A 9,040-nucleotide genomic window follows, 5' to 3' on the forward strand; every position below is an offset into this window, starting at 1 on the left:
GAAATTTAAATTTTTGATAAATTTGCCCAAGCACTAGAAAAATCCCACCACTTTCTATATATAACCTCTTTTTACCTACATTATCTTAACCCCCACCATTCTCATATGGTTAAGTTCAGGCTGGATTTTAGCTTCTTTTTTTTTTTTTTTAAATGTTCTCAGTTTGAAGGTTTCTATTTGGCAAAATCTAATAAGGAAAATGTCTATATAAAAAGGGGGGTAGATGTGAACCTAGCACACTTCGTTCCCACTTTTAATGCCGGTCCCAAACCTTAAAATGCACAAGCAATGCTCCAAAGTATGAAACATTAGTAAGGAGGTCATATGGTATTAAGATGCCTTGCCATACTGTACTTGAATACTACAGGTTGATCAGTCAGTGCAGTTTATAGGTTTACTGACTTAGTTCCCCTTTGAAAAGATTGCTTAAATATAAAGAAAGAACATTATTCAAGTCTTCTTTTTTAACCAAAACCTTTAATCACAGTATAAACAAAAACATATGACAAAAGCTGAGGAGTTAAGAACAAAGAGTTCAGAATGTCCCAGAGGAAAAGCTGTCGTCCAGCAGATGTTCAATCACAGCTCCAAGCGTGAGCCGGCAGCTGCTGCCTCTGGTAGAAGTGGATGCTCCAGGTCTCAGACTTGACTTGGGAGGGTCCTGGGTCTCCAGCTGTGCTCACCCATCCCGTTGTTGTCGGCATGTGACGTCACAGCCATGGCGGAGAGCACGGTTCACTTGGACCTCTGCCTCATCTTTCTCCTTTTGCGCTTCAGCCTGTACAGAAGACGTCACAAAGTTCAGTCACACTTCAGGTGCTATAAAAAAGTAAATATATAAACGGGTGTGAATGCAAAAGGGATAACTCTTACCTGCGCATGCGCTTCTTTCGCCACTACGGAAAAGAGACAATGTTCAATTAGCTATAACACATTCATAGAAATTGGCCAAAATATTTCATAATGGGCTGCAGCTGCCAACATCTGTTTAAGCAGGACTTTAAATTCTGATGGCTATGCTAACCGTCAAACTGCACAAGCTTGCTGACTAGCTAACAAATGTAGCCCCGCTGGGAAGCGTATTTATCCCACACAGAGACACCAAACACCAACCTTAGCTCTCATGTCGACGAGGGGACGCTGCAAACAGAAAGAAAATGTTACGGATACTTTCGATTGATTTCATATTAAGACGATTAACTTGGATTCTTACACCGACTATTCCCACTCACCGATCGCTAAGGAATCGTCTCCACGAAGGACGTCATAACATTGAGACGTCCGATTTATATGGCCTCCTACGTCATTCTCAATGGACGCCAGCGAGACGTGGGAAATTGAGTTTTCAAGATGGCAACGCTCTTCAAATGATTTTATTATTGGACCATTTATTTTTAAATAATACTTACACACCGCGCATGTGCGAGAGATCGCATCAAATCTTACTTATAATAGACTCACTCCCACCTCTCCACCCGTCCACGATATTCCTACATTTAAACTCTCTGCCACTGAACGTACCTTCCCCCTTTTCTCCTCCGTCTTTCCCAACAGTAGCATATTTTCCTCCTACAACCTGCTGCTTTATTGCGCTGGTAGGCATCATTGGAAAACCTTGCCTTGGTTGATCCAGTATGGAGATCTCATTCTTGAGGATTTACAGATTTTTATGTGCAGTCACTGGAAGGTTTGTTCTTTCTCCTGCAGATCGATCAAATGGATCTGTATCTGCTCCTTTGTACATGGAGGAACAGGTGTACTGCCAGATCTCTTCAAAATGACCTCCAGTGGGCTACTTACACCGGTCAAAAGTTTTAGAACACCCCAATCTTTCCATTTTTTAATTGAAAATTATGGAGTTTAATGTCTCATTGCACTCTGAAATGAAAGTATAGCACAAATAAGCAACTGGACTGAAAAACGATATCATGGAATAAATTTATAAACCAAAGTGTAATCTAAACTTTTGACTCATCAAAGTAGCCACCTTTGGCAGATATAACAGCTGAAGCTGCCATAAACGTGTTCAGTTCATCCCAAACCAGCTCGATAACATATCACGGAAGCTGTTAACTCTCAGAAACTTGTCCTCTGATTCATTTGGGGTTTTGGGTTTGCCAGACCTCTTCCTCTGTCAGTTTGCCCCAGTTTCTGAGTGACTTTTGATGGTAAAGGAAACTGTACTCATTGACACGTTGACTTTCTTTGCAATTTCTCTGCAGGAAAGACCTACATTTGTAAGTGTCATGATGGTCTGTCTCTCTTCCATTGTTAATTGCCTTTTTCTTGCCAATTCTGTAGCAACACACTAATTTCTGCAGTACAATACTGTTCAACTGATCACGAGGTACCGCAGTGTTTTTCACAGAGTTTTATGCAGACAGAGGGGGTTTGTAAGAAATCCAGAAAATGTGGAACCCCTGCAGGAATTTGTAGCACCAGCCTTCAAGGCTTTATCAAACTCCATTGCTGCAGAACAGCTTTACATTGTTATCCTATTTTGTGTTACCTGAAAAAGGCCTTTTTGTATAATTCTGAATTGTACATTTTCAATTTTGGGTAACATTACCTTTTTTAACCTCTGGCAGTTCACCACTTACCTTTGTACCATTTTAAGCTATCAGTGGACTTGAACGACTTGAATTGCAATAAATAACTGGAGGGTAGTGTGTGTATACTCCATGAAGAGGCATAGGAGTTCTGTGCCCGGACCCCAGCACTATGGAGTCACCAGAACTGCCCGTTCACTTCACATATGAAACACTTGAGCATGTGTGACAGGCATGAAAGAGTGCCTGCGACATCATCAAGCATGACCAGTTTGGTAGAGGGTCAGAGGGTGATAGTGTGAAAAGGCATCCTTGGAAGGTTGCACAAACGTCCACATGCTAATCTGTACCAAACTCAGGCTTCTGTTGTTCCAGTCGCAGTAATCCTCCTGGTATAGGGTAAGACCCAGCCTCACAGTTCTTGGATGACGAAGTCACTGGAAGTTCACATATTCAGATCCAAGTCTAGGACATAAGGCCCAGGACACCATCTGCTGTCTCAAGAGGAGCATATCTAGGTGTTAACATAGTGCACACAGGCACATGGGGCCACACACTCCTGAGCATCATTATAGGAGTGACTTTGAATCCAGCCCTCAAAGACGTGGAGATTCTCTCGACAAATTACACAATATATACCAGTAAAGATATTCAGCTTGTATATTTGATCCATCAAAATTAAATGTGATTAAATTGTTCCCTCAACTTTTTCATGCAGCTACTGTGAACCAAACACAAGATCTCTCAATCATGTGGGCGTAATTTAATCCCGATCCTCCAGCATGGCCAGTGGCTCGCGTCCCAACCCTCTGGGATCAGACCCTCGATAAAGAAGATGGAATAATGAGCAGAACTACTCAGAGCGGTTGTCCATTAACCTTCTTAAAATGTAAAAACAATCTTTTATTCATGAATACACCAAAACAGAACGCACACAAATGATGTCAGGTGGTTTTTTAATGTTTCCAAAAATAGTCTCTAAAAGTGGGATTTGTTTTACAAAAGCATCCATATATTTAACAGGTATGGACTTCTTATGTAAACACAGACTGTCAGACTCAGTGGTGAACCCTTGGCAGGAGTTAAGACCATCCACAACCGAGGAAAAGAAATCAATTTGTTTTTACTGGTTAGATGTGGGAGGTCCTAAATGTTGACTTTAGAAACTGTTAGGAGTAACTTATAGCAGAGGCTTACGAGCGTACAGTGGAGCACAAACCAAGCAAGAGCGGTATAAATGCTGCAATTAAACTGAACGATGGGGGATGATGTGATGAATCGGGACAGACGTCCACATTTATGCCCACGACAAGTTAAACTCATGACAGAGGCGTGGCTTCACTTCAAAGACCTCATATCTTAATGTCACACAATTACACTGACGCAGTGCTGTGCAGTCGCCATCCTTGGCTGCTCGGTCGAACTCTTTTTATTTTCCACATCTTTCACTACAGTTGGAGAATGAATGGAAGGCTCAAGGTCAGTCAAATGGTGGCATTTTCCAGTGAGAATATGCCCTTGACCAAAATATCCTCTCTGGTAGCAGACCACTGTTAAGAGAATAAGGATGTCTCAAAGGCAGTAAAATTTACTAGAGATATAAGTGTGTGTTTTGTATGAGAGAGTGTGTTCTAGTGGGAGTGACAGATTTAAGGAGCAGCATCATCCCAAACTGACATCAGTTAGACTCAGAGGTATTTGCAGCAGTTTGCCCACAAGTGCCTCACACAGCTGGGACAGAAGGATTCGTGACGTCTGTTCTTTGGATCATGTCTGTCACAATTTATTGGAGCATCGATTTATTCTGCGGCCTCGGTCTCCATCGGCTGTCCTGTTGCATTCTCCACTGTCTTTGAAGCCTTTTTTTAAAAGAAAGGATCGACGTTAGAGCAGAAACTTGTCAACAGCATTAAAGTGAGATACAGAATCACAGCGTCCTGGATCTCACCTTCTTTTTCTTCTTCTTCTGAGTCTTACGGCTGGCTGAGCTTTGAAGTAAAGCCTTTAGTGGGAGAGGGAGGAGTAGACAAATATGACTTTCACAACCCGATGAGCTACAGCATTAAATACATCAACACATATTGGTTTTGCAAGTGCGAAGTCAGCTAACAGGCGAGACACAGCAGTCCCATTAGTCTAATCGTCCTCAGGAGGAGGACTGTGTATTAAAACCATGTATTACCTTCAGCTCTGGGTCCTCCACCTCGTGCTCAGACTTGTAGAGTTCTGGCTCAAAGAGGCTGTTGGTGATCCGCAGAGGTCCGTTGGCCATGAGCAGCACGGTGAACTTAAACTGGGCAACGAACTCGCCTGAACACAGAGGGTTCACAGTTATAGAAGTAGTAGTAGACACCTCCACAGTTCCTGTTTTTCCATCATTGTTTGTCAACAGAGACATCTAGTGGCCAAAGAAGGTTGTTTTTTTTTTCATTTTTGATGTGCGACAGAAGAGTGAAAGGGACGGCTTACAAGATGATAGTGAGACCGATACGGTTTGGAGATGGTGGCACTAACAAAAAGACAGGAGGCTGAACTGGAGGTGGATGCTGAGACTTTCATTGGACGTGATCGAGACGGGCAGGATTAGATGTGATTAGATCAGCTTAGGTCGAGCAATTTGGAGGCAAAGTGAGAGAGGCAAGGCTGACATGGTTGGGACGAACAGGAGCGAAGATCACAGAGAATATTCATAGATGTAGTGAGGGAGGAGGGTTGGCGGGACAGAAGGATGACAGTGACAGGATGAGATGGAGGTGGGAGAACTATTGTGGAGACGGGCAAAATCGGTCAACAAGATCTATGCAGAGAAACTTAAAAGTCATAACAAGGCTTCCTTTACCTAACACACTAAAAGACTGTTAAACTATGGCCTGTTGTCCCTATACTGCAGAGAGTCTATCACTCGGAGCTGACCAGCCAGTATGCAGCCACCTGGACCTCAGTTTCTCCCGCTGCACTCAGACATGTAACGGTGAAGGCCGTGAAGTGGAGGGCCCGACTGCTGCAAGAAGGGCTGCACAGTCAACACTCATGCTCGTCTATGCCTACCTCCAAAGCAAGTCCTTCCACTTTTTGTCTCTCCATTTATGTCTCTTTTTAAAAATGTTATCATTTACTTTAACTGCAACAGCAAGTTTTTATTACGTGTTGGATTAGAGACGTATTGCTAGTGCTAAGTTTGCAAGAAAAAAGTTGCACACCCCTTTGAAATACCAGGAATTCTGACTGGATTATTATGCTACTGGGTCAGAATAAGACATGAACCCAATCAGGCTAAACAAATAACAGCTGCATGTTTTCACGTGTCGTCGCTGAACACGTCGGCCGACCACTTATAGTGCACGCTCACTCCTAAATACACAGTGGTGCTCACCCTCTTTCTCTTGCAGTACAGTGAAGGGCTGCACCAGCTCATGTTTGGCACACTCCACCACCCCCAACCTGGCCTTTGCTTCATCCTCAAACGCTCTGAAGACAATGGAAAGAAAAATAAGTGGATGAAGGTGCAAACCAATTTCTGTAATAATAAAATGAAAAGGCAGAAATACAAGAAATCTCTAAACTGGGGTTAAAAGATGCTACCTCAGAGTGAAAGGCATGGTATCGAAGCGTCTCTCCATCTCGCTGAAGAATGTCCGAGACGTCTTCATCTTCAAGCCGTACACCTTGTTGGGGTCTCGTTTGTAAACTGTGGTCCTTTGACCTCCATCCTTTGCCTTATTTAAATAAATAAATTAACAAATTCTTCATACTGAGCGGAAAAAACCCCCCCAAACTAAACAGTTGACCATACACTTCAATCCTTCTCACCTTTCCCTCTCCGGTGCTGACGAGCACATCCACTGCGTATACTTCATGCACCTCAAACTCGGCCTTCTCGTGGTCCTTTCTGCAAATACCACACAACGAGGTGAGCTACTGGTCAAAGACTACACATCGACCACTATACGCACCAGCTGACAGAACTCACTTTTGCTGGTCCGATGGATTCTGGATGATCGTTTTCTCCCCGTCGATTACGTGCTGTTTGAGCTGATGAGAGAGCATGCCTGCGGACATTCAAAAACTAAAATGAGTCAAGTGGCCCAAAATCACATCTAGAAACCGAAACCAAAGAGTGTTCACAAACACTCACCCTCAATGGGGGAGCACTTGAATGACTTTGCAATCTTGTTCCAGGCTTCCGTGACCTGCGTGTTCTGATGAAAAACAAACAGCGGTGATTATGAGAAGAGGTCTAAACGGCTATCTGGTCACACAGATCTGGTCAGTGGGAGAGCTTTACCTGGTTTCCTGGCTTGACGAGGCGGAGAGCGGCTTCAGCACAGAGGTGAGCTGCCTTAATGACGTCCGCCTTACGTCCTGTCAGTGGGTTGTCCTGCAGAGACACGAGAGGTAAGTTAAAGACCTAAAGACCTATTGGGATTATTGGAGGAAATCAAGCATTTGATTGCTACAGGGCGGGTGTATTCCTCATACCTTGGTCACGCCGACAATGAAGCTGTGAGCCACGTTTGAGATGAAGCCGTCGACGTGCACACCGAGATCACTGCACGCAAACAGGAGGTGGTTAAATTTCGGCTTAGTTTATGTTTTCAGTGCTTTTTTCCCACCTTGCCGTAGGATGGGGAGCATAAAATCAGAAGCTTACATTTTGACAAGATCGCCATCCTTCAGTATGACTTCAGGATCACTCTTCAGAGGGGAGAAATGGCACACGCAGTTGTTAACAGAAACGCATGTAGGAAAAGCGATACCTGGGAAGGAAAGAGAGTGAATGAGGGAGTGCTGAGTCAGATTGGCGAATAATGAAAAGCCCAAAAGAAAGAAAGAGCAAGAGAAAGAAAAAAAATACCTTTCTTCATTTCCTTTTCCCTCTTGAAGATCTTTCCAGTTTCTGCCACAATGAAGGCATCTCCCTTTTCGCACAGGCTGAGCACGGAGACGCCAGTTTTAGCTGCCTCTACTACAGCCTTCAGAGCTTCTGCAGGGCAAGAGATAAGAGAGCCATTAAACTGGTTAATATGGTGTTTAAATAACAGACGGCAGACAAGTGCCTGAAATACTCTTTTCATCATAACTTTAATTGCTGATTAATCCTGGGTCAATCAGCTGTTTAGGCCCACCAAACGTTTAGAATTAGCAGGAGAGACAGTGCTCCTCTTGTCATCAGAGGGCACAGATAAACCCATTTCACATTTGCTGTGAGATTAACGTTTGACAGACTGCCTGACAGCTGTGGGTCTGCCCAAATCTGCGCATTGACGAGAGTGAATTAGGTGTCTTAAATCAAGATCAGCTTATCATACATAAATCATAATAAGGACATGCTGCCACTGATGTAAAGGACCAGCATATCATGTGATCTCGTGCATCATACAGAGAAGGGCTGGGGATGAAAAACACCCAGTCTCTGTATTAAAAAAAGGATCGTGAACAAATGCTTTTTTCTTCTTTTTTTTCCAACATCAGGTATGTTGATAAATGTTAATGTCTGACAGGCAGCCTAGAATTAAAGCACAATTAATAGTGCCACAGAGAAAGTCGGTTTAAACGGTCTCTGCTTACGCCAGTTATTACCTTTAATTACATCGTATTAGTCAATCAGGTCACCAGCAAAGTTAAATTAAACTTAATTTGTACGGATCTGAATTCACTGCACACATGCGTTTAAATGTGAGCTGCCTTATTTTGAACCCTTGCGTGTCATTTGTACTTGCCATTGTTATCTGTTAACGTTAGCAGTTACAGCTAGCTAACGCCTGATAGCCAGCTAGCCCAGCCACATAGCTTCCTAGCTTACCGGTGTGCTGCTGTGACAGCTACATGGCGCTAAACGTGTGCGGATAGCTTTGAAAAGAAATCTAGGCGTAAATGATCATAAAACCCGTATTTTATTTGTTTATTTAAAAAAAGCCCCCGCTTCCTAATGTGATCTTCTTGTTATCGATGCACTGCTGCGGCACATGGCATAGCTGCTGCCTGCATATGACTAGCTGGCACTGCTAGCTAACATCAGGCACGGCTCTGGTACTTGTAAGAGATCAAAACGCCTCGTTAGCGATGTATTTACTTACGGTTTGCAATCTCGGCGCCCATCTTGTACTTGGTAACCACCAAGTCATCGGCGATGGTTTGCTCCTGCGTCTCATCATCTCCAGACATGTTGGCAGTGTGTCCGCGAACTCGAGAGTAACTTTTCCCCCCGCGGGTCTCAGTCAGGCTCAGGACGGACCACGCTGCTCTGCACACCGGCCCGCCCGACTCCGGCCGACAGCGCACGATCAGCAGATCCCGCCTGCTGCCAAAGACACACTCTGCAGTCAAGATAGTTCACTTCCAGCTCGGTGCATTGGCCGATGGTTGGCGGTTTTGCCAAATTTACTAGCTTGTTCGTTAGCTTTACGTTTAACTTTTTTGGGGGGTTTTTTGTTCATATTTTATTCGTTTTTTTTTAACATAATATTTATTCACTTTTACTTTACTGCACC

The 9,040-nt window shown here is 43.7% G+C and overlaps 1 protein-coding gene and 1 long non-coding RNA gene across 2 annotated transcripts; both read right to left on the reverse strand.

Moving 5' to 3' along the window:
* Positions 1 to 457: 457 nt before the first annotated feature.
* Positions 458 to 1,340, reverse strand: LOC146644611 (uncharacterized). The gene is made up of 4 exons (XR_014909169.1): positions 1,233 to 1,340; positions 1,114 to 1,140; positions 874 to 896; positions 458 to 778 (listed from the first exon to the last, which is right to left on the reverse strand). It is a non-coding gene; the product is annotated as an uncharacterized LOC146644611 (long non-coding RNA).
* A 2,148-nt stretch (positions 1,341 to 3,488) lies between these two features.
* pa2g4b (proliferation-associated 2G4, b) lies at positions 3,489 to 8,823 on the reverse strand. Its single transcript, XM_085394114.1, has 13 exons — positions 8,627 to 8,823; positions 7,405 to 7,533; positions 7,201 to 7,306; positions 7,029 to 7,098; positions 6,835 to 6,927; positions 6,685 to 6,748; positions 6,520 to 6,598; positions 6,360 to 6,438; positions 6,132 to 6,265; positions 5,923 to 6,017; positions 4,732 to 4,859; positions 4,498 to 4,551; positions 3,489 to 4,408 (listed from the first exon to the last, which is right to left on the reverse strand). The coding sequence occupies exons 1-13, from the start codon at positions 8,712 to 8,714 to the stop codon at positions 4,349 to 4,351; spliced, it is 1,179 nt and encodes a 392-aa protein (XP_085250240.1). The 5' UTR covers positions 8,715 to 8,823; the 3' UTR covers positions 3,489 to 4,348.
* Between the last annotated feature and the right edge of the window lie 217 nt (positions 8,824 to 9,040).

Source organism: Rhamphochromis longiceps, linkage group LG20, assembly GCF_057381845.1.
Source record: "Rhamphochromis longiceps isolate RC_006_pf linkage group LG20, R_longiceps_female_GT1.1, whole genome shotgun sequence".
NCBI lineage: Eukaryota > Metazoa > Chordata > Actinopteri > Cichliformes > Cichlidae > Rhamphochromis > Rhamphochromis longiceps.